Source organism: Protopterus annectens, chromosome 2.part0, assembly GCF_019279795.1.
Source record: "Protopterus annectens isolate FY-2018-M chromosome 2.part0, PAN1.0, whole genome shotgun sequence".
In the NCBI taxonomy this organism is placed as follows: Eukaryota; Metazoa; Chordata; order Ceratodontiformes; family Protopteridae; genus Protopterus; species Protopterus annectens.
This window is the reverse complement of record NC_056728.1, coordinates 566,408,872-566,436,740: the sequence shown is the minus strand read 5'-3', so window position 1 is coordinate 566,436,740 and position 27,869 is coordinate 566,408,872. Positions and strand designations below refer to the sequence as shown.

Genomic DNA, 27,869 nt, shown 5'->3' with positions numbered 1-27,869 from the left:
ACGGGATGACTGTGTCGATTTTCCATTCAGCTGGGATGAAGAGTATGCCTGGAAAAAAAAGAGTACCTAGTGGGTGTTGCTAATTATTGTTTGAGCACATGTAGGACACAACCTAGGATGTTATTAGGTCCCATAGATCCTGTGCTTTTGGCCTTAGAGAGAGTGTTTATGACCTGCTCTTTAGAGATACAAGTTAGAGGACAGGTGGTAGGGACGTCATTGGGTACATGTGGTGGGGACAGGGGAATGAAATGTTCATAGAACCTGTCAGCTAACAGGCTAGCTATGTATACAGGCTCAGTATATGTGGTATAATTAGCTACCAATTCAGCACAAATCTGGGCCTTTCCTTTTAGGTTACAGATGTAACTAAAGAATGCCTTATGACTGTCCTTAATTGAGGAAGCTAATTTGGATTCATAGTTTGCTTTGGAGGACTTCATAAGAAGTCTTATTTGCTTGTTACACAACATACACATCTGCAGGCAGTTTAGACGTTTGCTTAATTATCTATCAGAATGTTCTTGAAATAAGGAAAGAGACTGGAAACCATGGCAAAAACCCACATAGTTAATGAGAGGAGACACAAGTTGAGTAAAAGGTATCTCCAGCCAAGTCCTAACCACGATAAGAATGTGCCCCTATTTCACAACATACAAACATATGCACACATCTTCGCGCACACAAATATAAATAAGCATATACATATATACACACACACAAATAAAAAACAAAGTACACCTAGCAAATACTAAACTTGATAAGGCCAAGAAAACGAATTACCAAAGAAGCACAGAAGTGATGTGCTCTCTTTTACTACTGGCTTTGCTCTAATGGTCATGGCTTGAGCCAGTATAATCCCATGCCTAAAGGGATATAGGGCTGCTAGAAAGAAGACTTAAAAACTCCTGATGTCCATCTGTCAGTTATAAGCCATTTCTTTTCACAATAATGCAGAAAGATGTTTGGATGAACATCCATGTAGATCCAGGTCAGTTTTACAGACCAAAGTCCAAGACTTGCTTATACCACCATCTGCAATACCGGCATCAGTGATTCTCTAATCTGGCTCAACCATCTATGGAAAACCAAACCAATGCCAAGAGTATGGATGAATACAAAGTTTCTGGAGCAAAAGAGTGTTTAACATTAGCCATCTGTGCTAAACACCATATCGAGTAAAGAAACTATATATACTATTCTTCAGAAAAGAAAAGACTACATTTGGCAAAGTACTGTGTCTTGCTACTAAATAAAATGGCCCTTTGTAATGCTGTTTGATATACATTTGGTACATACCTCTCCCCACAGACATGCATTTTAGTTATTAATGAATACAAAGCCAAATTAAGTGCACTAACATAATAAAACATATAATAATGAGTAATCATAATACAACCATAGAATTACCAAACTTAGATAAAATCTCTTGCTGTTCTTCACGGCTGGAGAAGAGGATCTTCGGATTCAGCCCCTTGATGTTCAGGTTTTCCCATGGTGGGGTCTTGTTAGTAGACTTGTCTCTTGATTCAACTTCTACCTCCAGGTTAACCTGGAATAAATCTGGATACTTCTCTTGGATATCACATGCATCCAGATCATATCTAAAACGTATTAAAAAATATAAGTATGATGCGCAATATACTACATTGTTAACACTTGTCAGCATTCCAGGGTTTACAGTACCACACAAAGCATATTCTCAATTAAGACTACTTCTTTCTCTGTGTTAATAGATTTACATAATCATTAACCAATACTCTCTTCAAAGCGACACAGTCTGTTAAGCCCATATTAATTTAGCTACACATCTACTATCTGTCCTTTGCAGTTAGAAGTACAAGCCAGCATACAAAGCAATTCCTAAGTTACACTAAAGACAGGAAGTCTGAAGGGAAAAAGAGTTTGCGTCTTATGGACAGTGTTTCACTTTTGAAAGGAAAATTTTCACAGAGGTAATTATCCAAAAAGGCCAAAGGAAGTAAACAACCAGCACTAATGGCTCCCAACTAAGAATGAAGAAAGGAAAAATAAAAGCACATGCTTGGGCTGACAACAGGACTATGTTTTAGTTACTCTCAATTTTCCAGAAGAGATCTACACTAGCAAACAGTAAAAACACTATGTGCCTGACTCCAAAACAAAACAGGTCTTTTGGAATCTGGACCCCAGTGCAAGTCTGCTTATAAACAGGACTTACACCAAGACCAAGTCTTTTCAGAATCAAAGCAAACTTATACCAGAGTAAACCACTTACACTGAGTACAGCATATTCTGGAATCTGGACCTGATCACTTTCCTTTTTTGCCGACCACATAAATGATGGTTGTAATTAGAGTGTGGGACTTCAGGATTTAACCATAATCAAGAGACAAGAAAATATAACTGCTAGCATGACGAGGCTCATCAAAAAAAAAAAAAAAAACTAGAAATTATTAATGCAATAAGAGCAAACAAGTTAGTGAAGTAAATACATACATGAAAATATGCAGCAGCTCAATTTTGCTGCTACAACCATTTAACTAATAGAACATAATATTTTGGTACTATCCTCACAGCTTAACATATTATAGCAGCTGAGTTCTTCTACCCACTCACCTCTCTCCTGACACACATTAGAAAAGGTAGTGACTTACCTTCCCTCATTTCACCAACCAAAACTGTCATAAGTTGCTTCTGGTACTCACCTATTTACTCAGTGTGTGCAACCTCTGCAAGCTCTCACCAGTTCTTCTCAAAGCTTGGATGGACCTGCATCTCTTGCTCACTTTGGCCAAACTCTGAGTGTACAACTAGAATATTCATTCCATGGGCTACAAAAGTCTTATACAGGCTCATAAGTACTTACTAGGTGATTGATCTGTGATGATTTTAAGAAGCCCAGCTTTGCATTCCAATGGTAATTATTAGCCCTTATATTTTGCAACATGAATATCCAAAGGCAGGCCCGAGCAAGTACATGTTGGTAGTAATTACATGGTTCTCCTATCCGTAAGGGCCAGTGGTGCTAAACCAAGGGTAAATTTGTAGCTACTCATTCATTCAACCAAATTACTTTTGAAAAGCATAAGAGAAGTATGTTGCTTTATGTGGAGCTGAAAACTGTTCCATAGAAGTGGTTCTTATCGTAATAAACACTTATCCCTCTAGCATGTAATGTTAATTTTGCAAAAAAGACTGGGGTAACATTTAGCTGGGAAAGCTCATCTATGATGCCAGTGTGCATTGACTTTACCTCATCCACTGCATCGGTGACTTTTTCAAAGAATTTGAGCAAATTAAGCAGGCAGGACCTGCCCTTGAAGAATCCAAACTGGGATGGTCGAGAGTCTGTAAATTCCTATTTACTAGATCCATAACAATAATTTCCATAGTCTTACAGATAAGACAGGTCAGGCTTATGGGTCTATAAATCAGCAAGGGTCCATTTAAGTCCCACCTTTGAGCAAGGGATTGACTGTTGCTGTCCTTCACACATCCAATACAAAGGCTTTTTGAGGCCAATATTGAAGAGCCTCTGTAAAGGGGTCTGACAAACATGTATCAAGTCAATTAGCAGGCAAGCCTACTATGTCATCTGGACCCACAGATGTAGTGATCTTGATTTTTAGCAGTGCCTTGAGAACTTCTTGTTGGGAGATTTGAAGGGGATGTTGGTACCTATTCTGAGAATACTGGGAGGGAGGTAAATTTAGAGGTGAATTTGTCTGCTAGCACAGTAGATATAAAAAGTGTGCACACCCCTGTTAAGATGCCAGGTTTTTGTTATATAAAAATTGAGACCACAATAAATAATTTCAAAACTTTTCCCACGTTTAATGTGACCTATAACCTGTACAATTCAATTGAAAAACAAATCTGTTAGGGGAAAAATATAAAAAATAAAAAGCATACAATAAGCTGGTTGCATAAGTGTGCACATCCTTAAACTAATACTTTGATGACACACCTTTTGATTTAATTACAACATTCAGTCTGCATTTTAACAGGGGTATGTACACTTTTTATATCCACTGTATACTTGCTATGTCCTCTGGAACAGAGTATGTGCTATCATTCACTACTCTGAGCAGTGCTGTACATTATTTCTGAGATTTCTAACATAGTTAAAGAAGACTTTGTGGTTATCTTTTGCCTGGGCGGCTATTCTCACCTTATATCTGGCTTTGGTTGTTATGAACAGGATCCAGATTTCCTTATTATTAGTTATTTATTGACATTTGATTACAGGAAAGTCAGACTGGGTAGAACTGCCCATTTTCAGTGGAGGCCCAGGGAGAAAAGCTCCAGATTATTACAAAACATTTTATCTCCAAAAATAAAACAAAAACATATGCAGTTTAAAAAAGTATGCACAACATAAAAGTACTGGTTAAAAGAATTGCTACAAGTCAGCAAGACTGTTTTTGGCTTCTTGAGAGTTAGATTTATTTTTGCATACAATGAGTATTTTTTTCTTTTATTATATGTCCTATTTTTATTAGGGCACTATCACGGGTTTATTTTTGAATTTGGTATTGTATTTGTTTCAGAGGGGGACAGATGCAACTCTTTACCTGTGTACAGAATTTGGAAGTAAAGGATTCTGTGTAAGCAGTGAGATCACAGAGTTGGAACTAGCTTTTAAATTCAGCCAGGCCATCATTCAGTTTTAGTAGATTAGCCTTTGCATTGTCTCTGAATATCAAGGTACTGCAGTATGCTTCTGGCTTCAGTCTTAAGGCGACAAACTGACCTGTCATCCAATTTGACTAAGGAGGAGGTTACAACTGGTGAAGAGCGAAGCTGCCCCATATTTGCAAGGACCAAGTCCAGGATTTAATCACCCATGGTTGGGTTGCGGACTAACTAGTCCAGAGTCTGTATTGATGATCAGAAATTTCTAGGCACACGTTTGAGGACATATTAATCTCTCACTTTATGAAGGGATAGTTAAAGTCTCCAAGAAGAACGGTGCTTGGCTTACTACATACAGACTCCATACTGGTTAGGAAGGAGGTATGGGCAGGGAACATAACAGGGGTCATTTAATTAGCTATGATGTGATAAAAGCTTTTGTTTATAAGAAGTTGGATGTGGAGGAGTTCCAGGTTATCTTGTCCAAGGAGTCTGGAGGTGAGATGGTTCTGCAAAAATAGAGAGAACTCCATATTCAGTGCCTTTGTCTAATGTGGTGGGCCTGTATGAGTGATGGGCACTGAAGTCCTGCACTGATGGAGTGCTTTCACTAATCTTGAATCAGGACTTTGTGAAGATACATATATCAATATTATCCATGGTAAGTAGTATTTGTAAGGTGTGGAGTTATTTTGTTACTGCTCCTAGAGTTGAGCAGCAATACCTTAATGCTGACTGGATTATGTTTAGTTACGCTGGACGCTTTAAAAGACTGACACTGCTAAAAAGGCACTAGAGGGTGGACAAAGTTTCAGCAAATAAAAGAAATCCATATTGGGAAAAGTGGAGGTCATCCCCAGAAAATCAACCAGGACCATCTACCATTTCTTCCCAGGCAGATATATATTGTACCCCCTTTGAATGACACCAGAAGTCACGCCACTCATCTTTTGTTCATCCTGCATCATTCTTGATGATAGTAGAATACTAGCTCAATACTAGGTTCATACCTGCATCAGTCACATTCCAAGACCTCCATTAACCCTCTTTTCATATAGTCTAGGGAGGCATGTCTCAAGCCATTTATACCCACATGTACAATGCCTGCACCATATGCGCACTTGTGGTGCAAAGACTTGAGTGCTTGCATGATAATGATGAATCCTGGTGCATCTACTTGCACAGCCTGGCAAGTGATACATCAGTACATCTCACTATGGAGTCACATAACTAACATATTGAATTGTGTGGTGATTTGCCTTATGGCCTTTTGACATGAGACAAAGTGACTCTTGGATGTATGCCTCACCATGGGTGCTGCATGTGTTGTGTGTTTGTAAAGTTGATGAGTGTATTTGCTTCACATGTTACATTTTTGTGGTCGCTGTGGTTTAGGTAGGTTACTTTTAACAGCTTCGGCATATATCAATCTGAATGTTTTATCTCAGTTGTGTGCATGCGATTGGTTTATGTGGTGTATGGTATGGACCGACCTGCCTTTACTTTGTGATTTCCAGTTTCCAGTATATCTATGACAAAGTCAATAGGCAAGTGTAAATGTAATACAGAATCACCAAAAGATTTTCACAGTGTCGGTTCTTCCTGGAGGCCTGAACGTTAAAAGTTGCCAACATTATAATAACTTGAAGTCAGCTATAAAAAATCAGAATACATAAAGTTCTAATTCCCTTAACAATGGAAAATACATTGAAAAACTTTTTAAACCTATTCTCTAGGGACTTATTCAGCAAACTGTGGATAGCAGTAGAAAGAAAACTGCTTCAACCACAGGTTGTCAGATGTTTGCTTCATCTACATAATTTCTGGAGGCTGGCACACCCTTTCAATTGACATGCACTGAGAGTGAGCAGCTGTTACTAAAGACCTACTCTGACCATGGTACAGTGGGTTATCAAAGCATGAAATTCAGTGGTTTTATTACAAATACTGCATTTCATATTAACTAATTAGGTTTTTGTTTTTGGAAATGAAGACATTGTCCACTGTGGGGAGATTTGGGGAGAAGTTTGGGTTAGGGAAGTGCTGAGGTGGTGCTGGTTTGGGAATGCATGTCACAGAGTGCAAATTGTGTACTAGGAGGGGTTGGCTAGGAGTAGATGGCAATTTTATTTTAAGTCAACTTCACTTTGCACTGACGCCAAGAACATAAGATTTTTTTTTATACCAAAAGAAATGATCAGACAAATGTTAAATAAATTTGGTGTCATGGAAGTGGTTGAAAGGTTACTTGTTTGATAATTTTGGTCAGAAAAAAGAAATCATGGATAGTTAATCTGATAGACTTGTGCAAGCCAGGTTTAAATGAATATTAGCCAATGTATCGATTATAGCAATGTTTAAATGTAATTTAAACATTTTTGATACCCTTAAAGAATTATCTTTCCCAAAACTAAATACGGATCAATTTCACTTGTTAGATAAAGAAATTACTTCTCAGGAAGTCCTGGATGTGATCAATAACCTCAAATTGAATGGTCCTGATGGATTCACAGCAGAATTCTACAAATTATATCCCAACAAGCTCTCACAGGCTTTATATTTGATTTATAATCATATTCTCCACCAGGGTGTAAGTGATCCCCATTTCAATGCATCTAAGACTATTCTTATCCCTAAAGGTAAAGCAGATTCTACCAAACCGGAAAATTTTAGACCCATATCCATTATTAATGTAGACTTAAAGATCTTGGCCCAAATTTTTGCCAATAGACTTAAAGTACTGCTACCTAGTATAGTCTCTAAAGAACAATCGGGCTTCATTAGAAATAGACAGACCTCAGATCATACTCTAGCTTTAGAAGCTATGATAACTTTCTTTAGCTAGGCACTCTAGCAATAGATGCTTCTAATTTTACTCTCTATTCTACCTCTATTTAACTTTCCTACATCGCTCAAAATTTATTGAGACCATTTACCACAAAGCCTATACAACACTACATATTAATAATGGTATATCTGAGAGGATTAACATAATTAATGGTGAGACAAGGTTGCCCTCTCTCTCCTTTATTATTTAATCTATATATAGAGCCTCTCTTCTTATTAAAAAAAACTCATCAGATCATCCCCAAGCTATTTAGAACTAGTATCCCTCTCGGCATTTATGATGATCTAAATATTTACCTCTTTACCAAATTGGACTTAGAGAAAATCATGAAATCCATTAATATCTTCTCTAAATTTGCCAACTACAAAGTTAACAAAACAAATCTCAAATTTTTCCGGTTAATATCACATCACCATATCCTAAATTTTTCCTCTGATGTTATTCCAGTTAATTCAAGTCTTCTGGGGTAACTTTCTCAACTGATCAATCTATTTCATATCAGGAGAACATTTCTTCTCTTTGGAAGGAGGTGCAATGGGATTTAAAGAGATGGTCTCAACTTAAGCTTCCCTTTATGGCACGTGCAACTATTATAAAATGAATATCCTTCCCAGATTCTTGTATATTTTCAACTCGACTAATTGATTATCCCTCTATACTTTTTCAATAAATTACACTCAACCTTCTCTAAGTTTATTTGGTCTCCTAAATCGGTGAAGGATTTGGGTAGTATTTCTCTTCCTGACTTCAAACTTTACTATGATATTATTCAAAGTAGTAGAATTATTAAGATAGCAAACTATATTAATACCTCAGATGCCTGGCACCCTAACTGGGTATTACTTTACTTCAATTATATTAGATCCCTTAAATTCAATCCATCCCTTACCTTTCTTGAGCAAAGTTAGTCTAGACAAATATAAAATCTTTTATGGCCTGAAATATAACGTTATCAGATTTCATAAACTATTGTCTTCGCTAAAACTTAACCAATACATCTAAATCCCAATTTAACTCTAAATGGTAACTTGATAAATCTATTAAGGATAAGTGCATGGCAGACTTTTTCTTAGTCAAACATCTGAAGTTATCAGAGATCAGGCAAACCTTCAATTTATCCAATAAATAACTAGACAAATCTTTGAACTATTGAATCCATACTATGATCATCCTGACTTATCTAGAGAAATCGAAATTGCCAAGGTTATTTGGAAACTTCTTCTGCTAAAAAGAAAATGACTTCCAAAGTATATAAGTTATTAATCTCTATCAGATCTAACAATTTGCCAGTATTTTCTAAATTCTGGTCAGATAAGGACCAGTATAACACTAATGAAAGAGGCTTTCAAATCAAGTATTAAATATATCCAAAATTATTTTATAACTCATGATCACCAATAATGTATTTAACACCTGCAATCATTAATAAAATTCACCCCAACTCGCCTTCTCTGTGTCCATTTTGTAAGGATCAAGTAGCGATATATATCACATTTTCTGGAGCTGCAAATGTGTGTACAGACTATGGTGTGCCCTTAAAGTTATTCTGGAGAAATGGGATAGAAAAATCAACACTTTCTTGGCAATTTGCTTTATTACATATCCCTCCTGATAATATTACTAAAGCTCAGCTCAAGGTGGTGATTTCAATTGTCATATTTATCAAATATTATATCTCATTGCATTGGAAGTGCCAACAGCACTAACATGGGAAGGTCTAAAGGAATTGGTAATTAGGCATATTAGGGCACAAAAGTATCTCTTTTATAAAGGTAATCACAAGTTCTGTTCTGAAAATTTTGGAATGTATTCTTTGATTGTCTTTTAACCTGAAACACTTTTCATTTTTGTATTATATCTCCTTAATGTATTATCTGTTGTATATATTGTGAATGATATGGGCAATGTATAGTTGTATATAGTTTTTGTTGATGTTTGTACAGTGTTCTTCTGTGGTTTGTATTGTTTGTCTATAAGATAATAAAATAAAAAGATTTTCAAAAAAAAAAAAAAAAAAAAAAAAATGTAATTTAAACATTTAAATGTAATTTGTTGAATTGTCCACTAGAGAGTGATATGTTCATGTTGGGTGTGTATGAATATAGTGAATGCTTTCATACACTATATTCTTCAGATGCTCATATATATATATATATATATATATATATATATATATATATATATATATATATATACACACACACACACACACACACAATTTCTCAATGTTTACTGGATATTAAACTTTAACCTTTATCTGGTAAGAAATATTTTACACCAAAAGGCAAAAACCATTCCAAGTTTGTGGTTTGCAGTTTCTCATTAAACGAAAGGATAGTCAACTCACTGAGTTGTCCTCTTTTCGCAGTGTCATTCAGCCAAATGTTAATTTTGTTAAGTTTTACTTTAACTGACTTTGCCATTACAGAGTGCAGAAGCAGAAAGTACAGTTGTGTACACTTACCATAAATGTAGATGTTAAGAGTGTATTCACTGTTGCCGTCCTAACAAATGGGTTATCCTGCTCCCGGTAGCCCTCAATCGGCCAGAATACCAAAGGTAAGTAAAATTTACATCGGCTGCCGTCGGTTATAAAGGACGTCAGGGCATCCGATACAAAAGGAGGCAGCCAACATCACTTCCTCAGTCTTTCATGCCATAACAGTCAGAAGCCCCCAGAAAAAAGGCTAAGCCAAATGCCAGTTTGGCAAATAATACCCAATTCAGCCTGTACCTCAGGAAAAAAGAATAGGAGAGGACCAAAAGGGGGAAGGAGGGAGGGAAACCAGGACTGCAACAGTGAATACACTCGAACATCTACATTTAAGATAAGTGTACACAACTGTACTATGTTCGTGTTTCACTGTTCCAGTTCTAACAAATGGGTTGACTACCAAAGCCCAGAGAGAAGGGAGGAGGAACCAACAGAATCAAGGGTTGGAGATAATGCCCTGCAACACAGCAGTGGCAAACCCTGCACTGGCTCTTTAAAACAGAGGCAAATTATAATGTTTTGTGAATGTGTGCACAGACGACCAAGTGGCAGCCTCCAAAATATCTTTAGTAGGGACACCCTTTAAAAAAGCTGCAGAAGTGGAAGCTGCTCTAGTTGAGTGAGTCCTAACCCCTTGAGTAGGAACCTTGCCATAAAAAGAATAACAAAAGTTGATGCAATGTGCAATCCACTTGGAAATGGTTTGCTTAGAAATAGCCTTGCCCTGAGCTCCAGGGGCAAAACTGACCAATAACTGAGCTGATTTCCGAAGGTCTTTAGTCCTGTCCAGGTAAAACCTGAGCTGCCTGTGCACATCAAGAGAATGCAGAATCCTTTCACCTTTATTTCGATGTTTAGTTAAGAAGGTAGGAAGGTGTATGGACTGATTAAGAGTCGAGCTAGAAACCACCTTAGGCATAACGGAAGGGCTGGTTCTCAAAGAGACCCTGTCTGGATGAAAAATAATAAAAAGGCTGCACAGCCATCAAAGCCTGCAGCTCAGAAACCCTCCTTGCTGAAGTTATAGCCAAGAGGAAGGCGGTCTTCCAAGAAACTTTAATTCTGCAGAGGCAGCTGGCTCAAAAGGAGGAAGACTGAGTTTCTCTAGAACAAAATTAAGATCCCATGCTGGAGTAGGTGCCCTTCTGGGAGGTTTTAAGTTACAAGCACCTCTGAGAAACATTTTCATCAAGGGATGAGAGAAAATGGGTTGTTCAAGAGAACAATGAGCAGAAATGGCTGAAGCATGGAGCTTGACAGAAGAAAAGGAAAAACCACCCTGAAGCAATTTAGCCAAGATATTCCAAGATCAGAGGAAGGGTAGGCTGAGAAGAATCCCCTCTAGCCTGCATCCAATGAGAAAACCTTTCCCATTTGCCAGTGTAGGACTTCCTAGTGCTAGGACTCCTGGCCTCCTTCAGCACATCAACCACCTGCTGGGAAAGAGAAGAAGAAAAGGAAGGAGTCAAACTATGAGCCATGCTGCCAAATGAAGGGATTGAAGATGAGGATGCAGAGTAATTCCCCCTTCCTGAACCAAAGATCTGGCTTCAGAGGAAGATGCCAAGGTGGGGATTGGGAGAGACTGTGAAGCAGCGGATACCAATGCTGTCTGGACCAGTCCGGAGCTATGAGAACAGTCATTGGTCTTTTGTCCCTATTCTTCAACAACAACACTGGGTAGAAAAGAAAGAGGAGGGAAGGCGTAAACTGATAGCAACATCAAAGGGAAGGACAGAGCATTCACTCTCCAAGCCCTGCTGTGATGCTGTCTGGTGCAAAAGAGAGGCAGAAGGTGATTGTCCGGGGAGGAGAAAAGATCCACCTGAGGCGTTGAATGATGCTATAGAAAACAGTCCTGTTTAGCTGCCACTCATGAGGATCCAGGGTTACCTGCTCAACTGGCCTGAAAAAACACTGAGCCTTCCTGGAAGAAACTGAGCTAGGAGATGCAGGTCCAGAGATGCTGCCATGGAACAAAGATTCATGCTTTGTCTACACAGGGGGGTAAGAGTGAGTCCCTCCCTGCTTGTTGATGTACCATACGACTGTGGTATTGTCTGTTCTGACAAGTAAGGTCCCTGGAGAAAGAAGGTGCTTGAAGGCTAGTAAGGCTTGTTGAACTGCAATCAACTCTTTTAGATTTATGTGCAGGTGCATCTTCTGGGTGTTCCACTGTCCCTGTATGCATCTGCCATCCATCTGTGCTCCCCAGGCATAGTACAATGCGTCCATAGTCAGAACTTGAGTGGCAGGAGGTGTCCAAAAGGGCATGCCCTTGTTTAGTAGACAGGCTGTTGTCCACCATAGAAACTCCATCTGCAGAGATGGAAGCAGAGGGATCATCATATCCAGGTCCTCTTTGCGTTGACACCAAATGTTCTTGAGGTACCATTGCAATTTCCTCATATGCAGTCTTGCATATGGAATCATGAGAATACAAGATGCCATCAATCTCAGAGCTTGCAGGTATTTCCTTGCAGGGAACTGGGACAGCCTTGCCAAGTCCTTGAAGAAAACAGAGAGTTGTCTGCTTCTCCTGGGTGAGATGTATCATCTGGGCGGCTTGTGTTCAGACTCACTCCCAAGAATGTTATCTCCGTGGATGGTACCATTTTTGACTTTTCCTGATTGAGTGTGTAACCGAGAGGAGAGAGAAGAGTCTTTACGAATTCCAAATCCTTTAATAGCTGCTCCGGAGAACTTGCTTGAATCAGGCAGTCCGTCCAAGTATGGGTAAATCTGAATTTTCTTCTGCCTGCAAAAAGCAATGACTGGGGCCAGGCACTTTGTGAAGACTCTGGGAGCAGTAGATAAGCGAAAGGGAAGTGCAGAGAGTTGATCGTGTTGCTTGCCCATTCGAAGATACTGCCTGCAACTTTCCCTGATAGGGATGTGCAGATAAGCCTCTTTGAGATCCAAGGTTACCAGCCAGGAACCCTTTTCTAGCATTGGTAGCAACTGATGCAGAGTGAGCATTCTGAACTTTGGAATCACTAGAAAAGAGTTCAGAATGGGAAGATCCAGGATAGGACCCCAGGTGCCTTCTTTTTTTGGAACTAGAAAAAGCCTGGAAAAAAAGCCCTGGCCTACCTGCTGAACAGGAACTGATTCTATTGCTCCCAGATGAAACAAAGACAAAATTTGTTTTTCTACTTCTGCCTTTTGGTTTGGAGGAATGTCTGGGAATCCCTTGGGAGCGGGAAAGGTGGGGAAAGAAAACTTGTGCCCCAGGGACACTGTTCTGAGCACCCATATGTCATTTGTGACAGAGGCCCAGACATCTGAAAAAAGGGCCAACCTTCCCCCTAAAGGACTCTCCAGGCAAGCAAGAACAGGCAGAGGGTGTAAAAGGTCATTGAGAGTGCTTAGACTGAGATGCAGGCTTGGAGCTTCCCACCTTAGAGGTGGAAGCCTGCCACCACCCTAGTCCTTTGAGGGAAAGCTGTCTGTCCCCTAGAAGATTTGTAACCCCTAGTCCTGGAACGGTTCTATCTGCTGGTATCAGGAAAGGTCCAAATCTTGGAAGGGTAATTCCTGCTAAAACGAGGGTGTTGAACTTGCAGAAAATCTTTAACAGTTTGCATGGACTTGGCCTTATCCTCCATCTTTTTAAGCACCTCCTCAGCTTTACCGTCAAAAAGATGGTCTTTATGCAAAGGTGCATCCAAAAGCTTAGCCTTGACAGGTTCTGGAAGAGGCTGTTCTCTGAGACAAGTATGCCTTCTAACAGATCCAGTAGCCATATCCCTACTGGAGGCCTCAAGGATGTAAAAACACAATGAAAAGAATGCTTATTGACCAGAGTGGCTGAATTCAACAAATCCTGCATGTCTTTACTCTCTGCCAAAAGAGGTACATTTGCAATCCTAGACTTAATAGCCTCCAGGGTGTGCTGTTGGTACTTCAGCATATGAAAAAGACAATTGGTAGCTATAATAGCAAGGGTGGCAGAGGTATAAAATTTCTTGCCCCACCTATCTAGGTTCCTAGATTAGTAGTCGGAATTCAACAAAGGTAAACTGCCAACCGGCACTCATGCATGAAAAGCTTCGGGCTCCGTGGCAAGGAAGACTGAGGAAGTGACGTTGGCTGCCTCCTTATGTATCGGACACCCTGAAGTCCTTTACAACTGACGGCAGCTAACATCATTTTTACTTACCTTTGGTATTCTGGCCAACTGAGGGCTACCGGGAGCCAGATAACCCATTTGTTAGGACTGCAACAGTGAAACACGATGAACATCTACAGAACCGTGACATGTGAAGTTAGTATGTATGTATGTATATGTATATATATATATATATATATATATATATATATATATATATATATATGTATATGTATATATACACACACACACACAAACACACACAAATACTGATAGACAAATAGGAACACAGGGTAGTGATTCCCCAAAAGAAAAAGGAAACGGGCAAAATAAGGGACTTTGGATGAGCCAGTGCTAGAATTAGGTTACTTTACTAAAAAAAAAAAAAGAATTTTACATGGCAGAATTCTCTAGATCAGAGCAATGTGGAATATCCCTTTAAATTGTGATACCTGGGCTGCAGATGTCTGAAATCATCTGGATGGGTCAAAGTCAGCACTGAACTGCTCTAAACTTCCTAAAGGGAGAATAACAGTCTCCTGCATTTTTAGATGGATATTCTGTTGTTACTGTTAGAAAGTTTTGCAATTAAATTTTTAAAGGACTGAGATGTGGCCTTTTATACATAGGCAATAAATGCAGGGGTTCCATATGTCTTCACTGTTGCAGGTTGACATTTTACATTACACTCCATTTCCATTGGGATGTTCTATTTAATTTCTCAGTACTAAGTTTACCACCTGTCCCGCTACCAGTGGCACACTTGCGACTTGGATCAAATAGTCCTGTTGCCGCCTATAAGAAGCAGTGAAGCTGAAAAAAAATCCTCTCTGTTGAAGCTCTGAAAGGTCATGGAAAAACCAACACTTACTTCTGGCTCTTCCATGGCAATTCAGTTATGATACTACCCAAAACCTTCAACTGTTCCCAGTCCAGGTATTTAAACTCGCACAGCAACTGGCTGCAATTCATTATGGGGGCAGGGACTGCTACAGGAAGAAACCTACAAAGCCTGTAGCTGTAGAGCACTTTAAGTTAGTACTTTTATAGGTCAAGGAGAGAAATTCACCAAAGGAGCTGAAATTTTGCTCTTTTTTATCACACAAGGAGTAAGTCACCTCAGCCAGAAGGCAAGCCAGCTGGAAAACAAGCCAGCTACCAAGAAGGCAAACCAGTAGGAAGCAAAGTCAGCCACCAAGAATGCAAGCCAGCAGGAAGCAACACCAGCCAGCCACCCACCCACCCTTAAGGCAAGCCAGCAGGAAGCAAAGCCATCCAGCCACCCACCATTAAGGTACACCAGCAGAAAAAGCCAGACAGCCAGCTACCAGTAAAGCAAGCCAGCAAGGAAGCAAAGCCAGCCATCCATCCACCCACCCTTAAGGCAAGCCAGCAAAAAGCAAAGACAATCACCTACCCACCCTTAAGGCAAGCCAGCAGGAAGCAAAGACAGCCAGCCAGCCACCCACCCTAAGGCAAGCTAGCAGGAAGCAAAGGCAGCCAGCCATCCACCCTTAAGGAAAGCCAGCAGGAAGCAAAGCCAACCAACTATCCAGAAAGCAAGCCAGCAACCAACAGGAAGACCAGGCAACCATACACACAGAAGACAAACTAGCCAACAAGAAGGGAAGTCACCCAGCACAGTAAACACTGATTGTCCTGGTCTGCTTTGTAGTGGTAAGTACAAGTAGTATGTTATGGCTGTAACTTTTTAAGTGGGAATATTGTGTTTTATTTTAATTTTCACTTTTACAATGTCAGGAAGTACTGAATCGACAGTGGTCGCTTTGGGATGATTTGCAAGTAACAGGTTTTAAAAATAGATTTTAAAGTGAAAATGTGTATACAGAATTTTTATTTATTTATTTGTGAGGGAGGCATGATCAGAGGTAGACATAATACATTTGTCATTTTAATAATAAATGTTAGCATGGTTTCAGGATAGTTTGTTTTATAAATATGTGTATTTGTATCTTATTTATTTTTTTAAATGCTGTCTTCCAGCAGTTAAAATGCACTGCTTTGGGTTTAGAGCGAATATAGCTTGCTGTTGTTGGGGCATTTACTTATTCATTGTGCAGGGTAAATTAGTGGTATAGGTTTTATTATTTATTTTCTTCTGATTAATGATGCATTTGGAGGTAAATGGGCTCCGTGAAGTCCGCAATGCAACTGTTTAGTGACGACTTGCAAGTAGTAGTTTTGAAAGTAAAAATGTGTATATATAATTTATTTTGGGGGCGTCATATTCACATCAGAGGTAAACACAGTACATTTGGCATTTTATTAATAAATAATATCGTGGTTGCTTCAGGATGGTTTGCCTTTAAAGGTGCAATTGTGTCTGGATAGTTTGCCTTTTGGGGTGGAAATGTATGTGTACGTATTTGATTTAATGCTATCTTCAGAAGCAAACTGCAGTGCTTTGAGAGTTCAGTAGTAACAGACTGCACTGTGGTTGCCCTAGCGTCTAACTTTTTCTTTGTTGTGCAGAGTAAATCATTACCACTTTAATGTTGACGCTTTAAAAAGTTTTTGTTCCTGCCCTGCTTAAATGTGGAGTGTAATTTGGTCATAAAGCTAAATCTGTAGCTACTTTGTTTTAATATTTTTAATGGTTAAAAACAGATGCGTCTGTTAATGTTTTGCAAGTTGTTTATTTCTTTTCTACTGTTATCTATTGTTAGTTGAGTTTTTTAGTGCTGCAGTGACATATAAGTGTGCTGATGTCAATGTTTTAATGGTTGAAATGTTTCTCCCCCGTATTTAGCTGTGTGGCCTACTGTTCATTACATCATTAACCATTCTACCTTTTTAAATGTTTTGTATTAGCAAAAATATTTCCCTTTTCACTTTCCTTGTTCAAGTCTTGAATAAACCTGTATCACAGATAAGGTAGAACTACTTTACAAAATTATTTTAGGCTTCAAATGCCAGTTTTCATGCTAGCTCTTTCAAATGCCAGTGTTTTTCATTCCAGTTCTTTCAAATGCCAGTGTTTTTCAAGACAGTTCTGCTGTTCTGATATCCTCCTAACACAGTTCTCCTAAACGTGTTGTAAATAAGATAAGCACATATTCAAGAATGAAGAGAACAGCTTCAAGTCACTACTGCCAGAGAATGTGCAAGTGGCAGGATGTTTGAAAAATGGAATTCAACTATACTGAGAAATGTAATGACCTGAACACATTCTGCAGGTTCTGCAAAAAGGAATTTCTAGTCACCCATGGTGGAAGAAACAATATCACATGATATCAGGCAACTGAGCAACATAAGACTACAAATTCTGCAAGCAAAAACAAGTCACCCGATGACAAAGGGGGCAAGAAACACAAATTTTGAAGAACCAAAACTCAAGATCATTGTAGCAGAAGCCACTGAGGTATTCCACACAGTTAAGCATAACATCTACTAAAAGTTTGGACTGTGTAAGTAAAACAGGCCTGCCAATCATACACAGCAGCTTGTATGTTGCACAGAAAATGTGTTGTAGACAGACCAAGTCTGAAGCCATCGTTGAAAGTGTTCTGGTGACTGCACTCATTAGAATGCCTTCTACAAGGCCTGCAGAAATTGTGCACTTCATTTACATCACCACTGGATGCTTCCAATAAGGAAACCAAAATTATTTCCACTTGTTGTGCTGTACTTTTCCAAAGAAGATGAGGAGATGAATGGCCTTTTGGACTTCTGTGAAGACCCTGATGAACCTGCCTAGGCCATATCACAAAAGATTTCTACCATTATGGAAAAGCACTCCTTCCCCTGGAGCAGAATTTCAGCATATAAGGCTGACAATGTCAAATTCGACTATGGAAAGAAATCTGGGATGTATACCCAATTTAAAAGAAAAGTACCAATCACTTCAGAAAGCTAACTGTGATACCCTCATAATTTACGTCACTAAAGAAGCTACAGCACAACTACCCTTTGCCATAGAAGCCTTTATTATGAGCCTTTTTGGTTATTTCTCAAGCTCTGCCACAAGGACTAGAGACTTGAAAGACAGAGTTCTGTAACATGGAATTTGAGGACCTCCGAAGTTACCTGCCAACAAGGTGGCTGTCACTCATGCCAGCCATTCACATAGCAGTAAAATAATTTGTCAGTGTTCCCATTGAAGTTTTTCTCCCAGGAAGAAGAGGAGACCACCACCTGGTAGATATGGCAGCACATTTCAGATAAGCATGGCAAGAATACATTGCCTATACTACACCAGTACTATTTATACTTTCTCAGTGTCGTTCTTATTTATTTCAATGAGTACATAAGTATACTAGAAAAGGCAGCACTTACTGCCATGGAGACATTTTCAATGATGGTCCCTCTCAAGAATTAAATGCAGCCAAGAGCAAAATATGCTTTCTTTGATGGAACACTTAAGACACTTCTGAACTCATTAGACAGCACTTCATTCAACTAACTGAAGACAGACTTCATCTTGTTCTTGGAGACAGCTGTCAAGTACTTAAAAGAGTGGCTTGATTTTAGTGAAGACATCTACTTGTTTACAGCGTCAACGTTATCTTTAACTGAGCCCTTTGCAAACAGTAACTTACTCAATGTGACCACTGCCTTCAGTCTGCAGGACACTGACTAAGACAGTCTCTTCCAAGACTATTTAACAATCAAGTCCTTCTCCAAGAACTGTCTATCACAGGCTTTTCATCAGCAAAAAAGTGGCTGAAGCTTTTTAGAGAAGAGCTGACTGCACTACATCCAGCAATTGCTAGGGTATTATCAATACCAACATCCAATGCATTTACACATACAGTTTTTTCTTTGGCTAAAATAAATATACAGATGTGAGACATCTTTGCAGCATGGACGTGACAAAAAGCTATGCTGATAACTATAAATTACTCAATGAAATTCAGTGACTTTTATTCAAACATTACATCAAATAGGGCATCACTCCATGCAATCAAATCAAATGGAAAGTGCACATTTAAAAAGAAATGTGAGTTATTTTGCATGTTTGTAGTGTGTAGATTTGTTTTTGTTTCCTTAGAATAGTTATGATTAGTATGCAATATGTAGAATGTTTTTTTTTCCTTTCTTAACTTTATAGCAAACATACTCCATTTAATTATATAGAATAAGTGATCATTTCCCCAGTAAAGTGTAGTTTTTACTATTACATTACTCATGGTATATGGCTGTAAGTGTTTTTTTTCAGTAAAGCTTAATTTTTCTGTTATAGCTGCACAATTTAAATGATTGAGAGAGATTTCAGTATGCTGTAATAACTTCACACTGCCAAACCCATAACAACTCTATCACCACTCCTGTGGTGATGTAATGAGTAGTAGGTGCAGCTGTCATATTTGGCCATACCCCAGGGTCCCATTTTGGCTAGCTGAAAAGGTGGCAACCCTACAGTAAACAGAATATAGTAATGGCATGGAAAGTCTCTTTACTGAGTTGCCCATTATATCAGAAATAAAAATCCTAAACATTCACCGGAAAAAATATATATTTCATTTGGAACATACAGTAGCTAAAATGGTGTAGAGCACTGAGATACACAGAAATCACTACGAACAGAACAGCAGTCATAGATATATGTTCCTATCTCAAAGTTTTGTAGTGAAGTCACAAAGGAATTGAGATTTGGCTTTCCATACTTGGGTACCAGGTGCAATGTTTCACAGGGCCTCATTGTCACAGTCTGGCATTCTATATATTATTTTTTTCCACTGGGGTACTGTATATGACTTCTGTTCACTACTCAGAATACAGAATTATCTAAAATATATCTTTACTAAGTTGCAATTACATCATAAGTCAAAACTCCTAGTTCAGGAAATTGTAAGACACTAGAAATATGAAGCTCTCACCCCCTGAATTTAAACTCGTATGCGGTAAAGTACACTACATGAAGACAAAGCTGTACATGAAACCTTATACCTGTAACCATGAGCTAAGTGCATTCCACAGCTAAAAATCAACATATATTATTCTGAAAAATCTGCTACATTTCAAATGGCTTCAGAAAAAAAGTTCATATACTTCTAGATATCAACAATAGTCACATATGGCCATTTGGATGTTCTGTGTTTTGTCATTCTGCTTCCAACAAACATGCTACATTTCACATGTTACTAGACTGTGAAACTCAGTAAACAAATGAAGCAAATCAACAAGGTTGATGCTATGAAATGTGAATAAATAATCTTTTCCAGAAAAGGTAATATTTTCTGTCATCTTCTGTGTTACAACAAAATACTGATACTTCAACCTGGACTGACAAACATGCACATATTTTGAGATTCTGTTGTCAGCTTTCCATAACTGATATTAAATTATGCAATAAAATAAAGGTCTGGCCATCCAGGGGGGGTCAGTTTTGAGATATGATAGGAATATCTTGAGGCAGTAAAGGGATATTATCATTTTAAGTTAGGATAAAATTCAGTCAGTATGGACTTTTGTAATTTACTAGGTCTACATTAGATCAGCGAAACGGCATTACAGCGAATGCCGTTTTACAGACACATATAGATTGAAATCTCTAAACAGCGAAGGCTCAGGTCAGCCATGACATTGCCCTTTACCCCACTGTATTTGCAATCTCGGAGTTGGTATATTTAGTTGGGGGGGGGTTGGGGCAAAGCCCCCCACTTTATATTTGAAGTGGTGTGTTTGTGTTTAGAGGGCAAGCGATTTATTTCCCAGGGAAAGAAATAAGACGTTATGTACCTACCATAACGTTCCATGTTAGTTGTCTTCTCTCGCCGTCTTTCTTGCTGGATGGGTTCGGAGCCGATCCTCGGCTCCGACTCAGCACTTGCTAAGCTCGAGAGCTAATTTTACCAGCTCGAGGCAACCCTATATCCCATGATGCAAGGTGTGACTACCCCAGATCTCGTTTGGTAGCTATAGAAAAAACCCTGCCAGTAACCTTCTTCCCAGAAAGGAAGAAGAGGAACTAAATGTGGAAAGAACCAAGAAAGGTAACCACTACATACTAGTGACACTTCCTACTGGGGCCCATAGAAGGAATGGATCGTACCCAGAGAAGAGTATAACTTCAAGGTCTGTCCAGGCTAGAGGGAAGGAGGGAGGGACGCAAGAAAGAAGGCGAGAGAAGACAACTAACATGGAACGTTATGGTAGGTACATAACTTCTTAATGTTAAGTTGTCAAACTCGCCTTCATTCTTGCTGGATGGGACCACGTCCCTAGCACCTCTATCCTGGGTGGCTCAATGGAACAGACTCTTGAGAACTGTGGAACCAAACCTAGCCCTGTCTCTGGAGGCCAAGTCCAATTTGTAATGAGAGACAAAGGTGTGAGGAGTGGCCCAAGTGGCTGCCGCACAAATGGTGTCAATAGGTAGCCTATCCTGAAAAGCTGTAGAAGTGGATAGGCATCTTGTAGAATGTGCGTTTGGTTTCGAGGGCAGTTGCTTGCCCCTAAGGAGATAAACATGATAAATGGTAGAAGACAGCCATCTGGATAAGGTCACCTTGGAGACCGGCAGACCTTTCCTGTTTTCTGCATAAGAAAGAAACAGTTGATCAGATTTTCTGAATTGTTTAGTTCTGTCCAAGTAATATCTGAGTTGGCGATGGACATCCAAACAGTGAAGTTTCTGTTCCGCTTTGTCAGAATAATTAGGGAAAAAACTGGCAAATCAATAGATTGGTTAATATTGGTCTGGGAAGCAACCTTGGGCAAAAAAGATGGATTAGTTCTTAAAGATACTCTATCTTTGTGGAAAACCAAGTATGGGGGATGGACACAGAGCATGAAGTTCAGACACCCTCCTGGCTGAAGTAACAGCCACCAGAAAAATTGTCTTCCAGGAAAGAAATTTTAATGAGCATGTAGCAGCCGGTTCAAAGGGGGGTAGAATCAAGGATGCCAGCATTAAATTCAGGTCCCATTGCAGAGGGGGATCTTTGATTGGAGGTTTCAGAAGAAAGATCCCTCTAAGAAAGGCTTTGCAAAGCTTGTGAGACATTATGTTTTGGTCCGCTAAGCCAACATGAAAATTTGAGATTGCTGCCAGCTGGACCTTAACTGTAGAGGAAATAGAACCCGACTGAAAAATCTCAGCTAGGAAGTCCAAGACTGACTGTACTGGAGCAGTAAAGGGATCTATGTCCCTAGACTTTGCCCAGAAGGAAAAACGCTGCCATTTGCTAGCATAAATCCTTCTGGTAGAGGACTTTAGAGAAGCTACTATGATATCTCGCACAGGATTAGAAATCATAGGGAGCCTGGCTAAGGAAGGAAGTGGAGCAACCAAGCAGTGAGGTTGAGAGAATGAATGGCCTGGTGCAGATGACCCGAATGGTGGGTCAGAAGATCTGGAACTGGATCCAGATGCCAAGGCTGAACCAAGAGATGACTATGTAGGGACAGAAACCAAATTTGTCGAGGCCAGTAAGGGGCAATGATAATCAACTTGGCTCTCAAGACGGTAGCTTTCTGAATCACTTGAGGTATCAGCGGGAATGGAGGAAAGGCATAAAGAAGTTCCCGGGGCCAATCCTGGGTTAGAGCGTCTCTGGGGGGATGGCCTGGTAGTGGAAAGAGGGAGAAGTCTGGGCATTTGCTGTTTTGGGGTGTAGCAAAAAGGTCGCAGGAAGGGACGCCCCACTTCTGAAAAATCTCGTCCACTACTAATTGTTTGAGAGACCACTCGTGTGGCATGAGAATAGCTCTGCTCAGTCTGTCCGCTAAGAGGTTGGATTTCCCGGGGATATGCGTTGCTATCAGAAACCGATGAGAGGAGATTGCCCATTGCCAGAGTCTGAGAGCTTCTCGACACAGTGGATAGGACCTGGTCCCGCCCTGTTTGTTGATATACCAGACTACGGACATGTTGTCCGTCTGAACAGCAATAGACCCTAAAGGAAGAAAGTCGTTGAGGGCTTGCAACGTTAAAAGCACTGCTCTCATCTCTAGGACATTTATGTGCAGATGGTATTCTATGGGTTGCCAAGTCCCATGGACCATCCTGCCCTGATAATGCCCCCCCACCCTATCAGAGAGGCATCCGAAGTGACTGTGGCAACCGGGACTGGGGGAACAAATAGTCGGCCCTGATGGAGTTGCGGAGAAGATATCCACCAGGTTAGGTGACTCTTGCGATTGTCATGAAGATCTCGTGGCGCATGGGGAGCTGCTGGAAGGACCACTGGGTGAACAACATCCACTGCAGAAGACGCATGTGGAAGCGAGCTAAAGGAAGCAGTACGATGGCCGCAGCCATAAGACCTAGCACCTTCAGGACAAATCTGGCCCTGATCTTTTTGCTGAGTAGTATGATCCGAACATACTTTTGGATGTCCAGAATTCTTTGGTTTGTGAGTTTTGCTGACATCCCGACAGTGTCTAATGCTGCGCCTATAAAGGTAATAGATTGGCAAGGCGACAGTGAAGATTTTTCGAAGTTTATAGAAATCCCCAATTGGTTGCAGGTGTGAAGAGTGTAGTCTCTGGCCTTGAGAAGTTGATGCCTGGTGGTGGCAGAGAGGAGCCAGTCGTCTATATACGGAAACACCTGGAATCCTTGACGTCTCAGGTGAGCCGTGACCACTGCTATACATTTGGTAAACACTCTGGGGGCTGTAGTGAGACCAAAGGGCAGGGCTCTGAATTGAAAATGACTGGTCCCCAGCCGAAAGCGGAGAAACCTTCTGGAGCGCCTGTGAATTTTTATGTGATAGTACGCATCCTGAAGGTCTATTGAGCACATCCAGTTGTCCTTGCCCAAAAAGGGTAGAACCGACTGAAGCGTGACCATCCGGAACCTTGCCTTCTTGACAAACTTGTTTAGTTTGCTGAGGTCTAAAATTTGTCTCCAATCTCCCGTCTTTTTGGGAACCAAAAAGAATCTTGAGTAGATTCCGGATCCTACTTGGTCTGCTGGCACTAGTTGGATGGCTCTTTACCTCCAGTTTTGCCAACTCCCTTAGACTGGGTGAAATGTCCAGGAGGGATTGATGAGGAACAGGATATCTCATGAAAGGGATATTGTAACCCTCGGATATGATCGACTGTACCCATTTGTCTTGAGAAAGGGAATGCCAGGCTGCTGGGTACAGCGACAATCTTCCCCCGACTGCCTCCAAGGGTGGACAGTCGGGCAACACCTCAGGGGTGCTGGAAGGGTTTATCAGAGAGAGGCTCTCTGTTACCCTGGTTCTGCGGACCCCCTCTGCCCCTGGGGCGGCGTCTATTGTTATTACCCCCTCTGCCTCTGGGGGTAAACTGACCACGTGCGTCCGGCATGACTCCCTGAGATTTACGGAACCACATTTTCCCTCCCTTCTGACCTTTGGGATAGAGTCTTGAAGGGGTGGAGAAATGAACTCCTACTGCTCACACCTGGTCAATGTGTCCTTCACCTGAGGTCCGAACAAAGCCGAACCATCGAAGGGAGTATTAGTGAAGGACGCCTTAAAGGGGTCTGCGAAATTACAAAGCCGCATCCAGGATTGACGCCCAAGTGCCACTCCTGTGAATGCGGCTCTACTCGTCCCATCTGCTGCATAAGAAATGAGCCGCATGGAGGAGTTAGTTATAGAATTTAGGATTCCGAGCTGTGAGGCAATCTTTTTCTTGAGCCCCAGCAGCTGACGGATCCTGAACTACTTCACCTAGTTCCTTGAGAATATCTCTCTGAAGCCAGGTAAAGTGACAGATAGTTCAGCGAGCGCATAGCGAAGGTCGCTGAAGAAAAAATCCGCTTACCGTACCTATCCATGGTCCTAGAGTCCTTGTTAGGAGGATGGACAGGTACAGAAGGATCGGCAAGTTCCTTCTTGGTGGCAGCTGCCACCACCATGGCATCAACAGGGACACCCTTGGTGAGAAACTGTTTGTCTGAGGGGGCCGTGATGAATTTAGAAGGCCTCCTGGGTACTAGTTCCACAGAATCCGGGGCCTCCCACGCCTTTCGAGCCACCACTTCTATGAGCGGGTCGAAAGGCGGAGACACCCAGGATGTGGAGGGTCGAGATCCAAAAGCCTCCAGGTATACCGACTCATCCTCGGAGGGGTTAATGGAAGGCCAGTTCCCCCTCTGCTTAAGGAGTTCCAGGATGTCTGAAAATGAGACATCCTCAGAGGGGGACCGTGGGGAACCCTCCGACTCATCTAAGTCGGTATCTGATGTCGTAGACTAGGGGGAGTCAGTGTGCTTCCTCTTGTATGTCCTCTTACGTGGGGGTTCTCCCGAAGGATCAGGAAAAACCTCGGAAGAGGAAGTTCTTCCCAAAGGGGAAACCTGGGGCGATGGATCTCTAGGTCCGGGAGCAAGAGAATGGGAAGAGACATCGACAGGCACCAAAGAGGGAGGAGCTAATGGAATTGACCGTTGACTCAGCTCCGGGGCTAGAATACTCCTCATCACCTCAAAGGCTCCCCTTCCAGGGAGGCCAGAAGACTCCCGCTCCGAAGAGACAGGAATCCCCGGTCCCGCCGAAAGAGAAGGCTCCGAGGCCGATGTCGGTGCTGAGCTCACCAATGCCGAAGCTCCAAGAGGGAGAGCAGGGTCGGACAAGGGTCCAATGCCACTCTACCCTCGGAGCCGAGAAGGGAGACCAGATGACCGGATCCCTCCAAGGAAGGTCTCATGGAGGAGATCGGAGTCGAAGACGACGGAGCCGACAGGGGAGGTATCGGCTCCGGCGCACCAATGGTCAACGTTCCGAGAAGCTCCGGCTCCGATCTCTGAAGGAGAGTTGGAGGAGGAATTTCAGAGGGATGGGGGATAGCGGTCGTCTGCTGAGACGGGCTATGGAGCATCTGGGCCAGTGCCTGTGATTTCAGCAGTCTACTTACCACCCTCTCCAAGTCATGGTCTGACAGCCTGGAAGACCTTGAAGATCGGCTCCGATGGCTCCGCTCCGAAAGCAGAGGAGATCCCGGAGCCGAGTGAATCGACTCCAGGGAAGGGGACCGAGATCTCTTCTTGGAAGGAGCCATCGGAGCCGAAGACCCTTCGGTTGCAGTTGGAGCCGACAGCTTATCGGCACCAGTCCTGGTCAAAGATATGTCGGCTCCGGCCGGAGCCGACATTGGTGCAAGTGTATGGGAGCCAGCCGTCACTGATAGCACCACCTCAGAGATAGAAAGATCGGCTCCAGCCTGAGCCGATCTCAACTCCGAAGGAGTCGGAGCCACAGCCGAAGGCTTTGGAACCACAGCCTGGGCTTTAGGTGGCTTAGAGGGCTTTCCCGACCCGGTCTTGGTCGGGGAGCCCTCTGGCTTCAACAAGCCACGTAGGATTAATTTGTTCCTACGTTCCTACAGGACTCTCTGGCTGAAGGAGTGACAAATAGCACAGGAGTCCTGCAGGTGTAGAGGCCCAAGGCAGTACACACAAGAAGTGTGACCGTCTGTCAGAGACATTTTCTGACAGCACGAGTCACACTTCTTGAAGCCTGAGACCTTTACTTCTTTGGACATGGTATGCCCACCCAAAAAACACACACACACACACCAGTCACACAGTTAGTTAATAAAAGGGTAAAAATTTAATAACACACCCACACTTCCTGACAGAGAAATAATGGAAGGGAGGCTTAAGGCCTGAGGGTGGAAAAAAACTATCCCTATACAAGGAGAAAGGAAATATAGGGTAAGATAGGTAGGTATTAGTTAACTTTAACTATTAAGGGAAAGAAATAGGAAAAAAGAAAATTTTTCTGACTGACTTTAGTATAAAACTACTAAGACTTTACCTGAGCTGGTAAAAGGAGACCTCTTCGCGAAGCGGCAAACGAGATCTGGGGTAGTCACGCCTTGCATCATGGGATATAGGGTTGCCTCGAGCTAGTAAAATTAGCTCTTGAGCTTAGCAAGTGCCGAGTCGGAGCCGTTCCAGCAAGAATGAAGGTGAGTTTGACAACTTAACATTCACTGTTTTGAATGTTCGTGGTTTAGTGAAGTCGATGATTACGTGGCAATGAAGAGGTGTTCGATGGAACACCTCTTCGAACATTTAATACAGACCCTAATTTACCAAATGTAGCATCTGTTGTCAGTTGAAAACAAAAGTGCAGCTTTCCAATTATCTTCAGAGTAAATATAAATAACTACATCAAAATATCACACCAAAGTACATGCTGCATTGTGACAATGCTTAAAAGACGATGTACTTTTTATAAAAGTTTTTTTTCTTCTTGATGTATAAAACAACATCAAAATGTATTTTTTACTAAAATTCAAGATCCAGCTGCTCTTTTGCCTCTGACGGCAAGACCAAAGTCTAAAGTTGTTTTATAGATAAAGTACAGTTGTGCACCTACCATAAATGTAGATGTTCGAGTGTATTCACTGTTGCAGTCATTACCCTTGGGGTTATCCTGCAGGCAGGCTACCCACGGTCGGCCAGAATTCCAAAGTCTAGGTCTGGCGTCAGCTGCTGTCGCCTCTTCCCTGACGTCAGTGCTCCAGGGGTATAAAAGATGCAGCCAATGCCATTTTCTTCAGTTTTTCTTGCCCCAGATGTCAGGTGCCCCCAAAATAGGCTAAAAATATTATGCCAATAATTATGCATGCGGTAAAATAAACATTTCATTCATCTACAAGCAAATACACCACATAGGTTGTATATATATAGGTAATTCCCAGCAAAGAAAAGGGGGATGGAGGGTGGGTAACCTGGACTGCAACAGTGAATATACTAACATCTACATTTATGGTAGGTACACAACTGTACTATGTTCATCATGTTTCACTGTTGCAGTCATTACTCTTGGGTTGAATCCCAAAGCTAAGGCTGGGTGGCTGGACCCAAGTAGGATTAGGAGAGGCTATAAGGCCTTGCAAAACTG

The 27,869-nt window shown here is 41.3% G+C and overlaps 1 protein-coding gene across 2 annotated transcripts in view; it reads right to left on the bottom strand.

Moving 5' to 3' along the window:
* GAK (cyclin G associated kinase) overlaps positions 1-27,869 on the bottom strand; it is a 2,484,892-nt gene that overhangs the window by 518,355 nt on the left and 1,938,668 nt on the right. For both annotated transcript variants that reach the window (XM_044060934.1, XM_044060933.1), the window contains exon 19: positions 1,411-1,604. In XM_044060934.1, the coding sequence (XP_043916869.1) occupies positions 1,411-1,604 (194 nt within the window). The remainder of the gene's footprint in view (positions 1-1,410; positions 1,605-27,869) is intronic.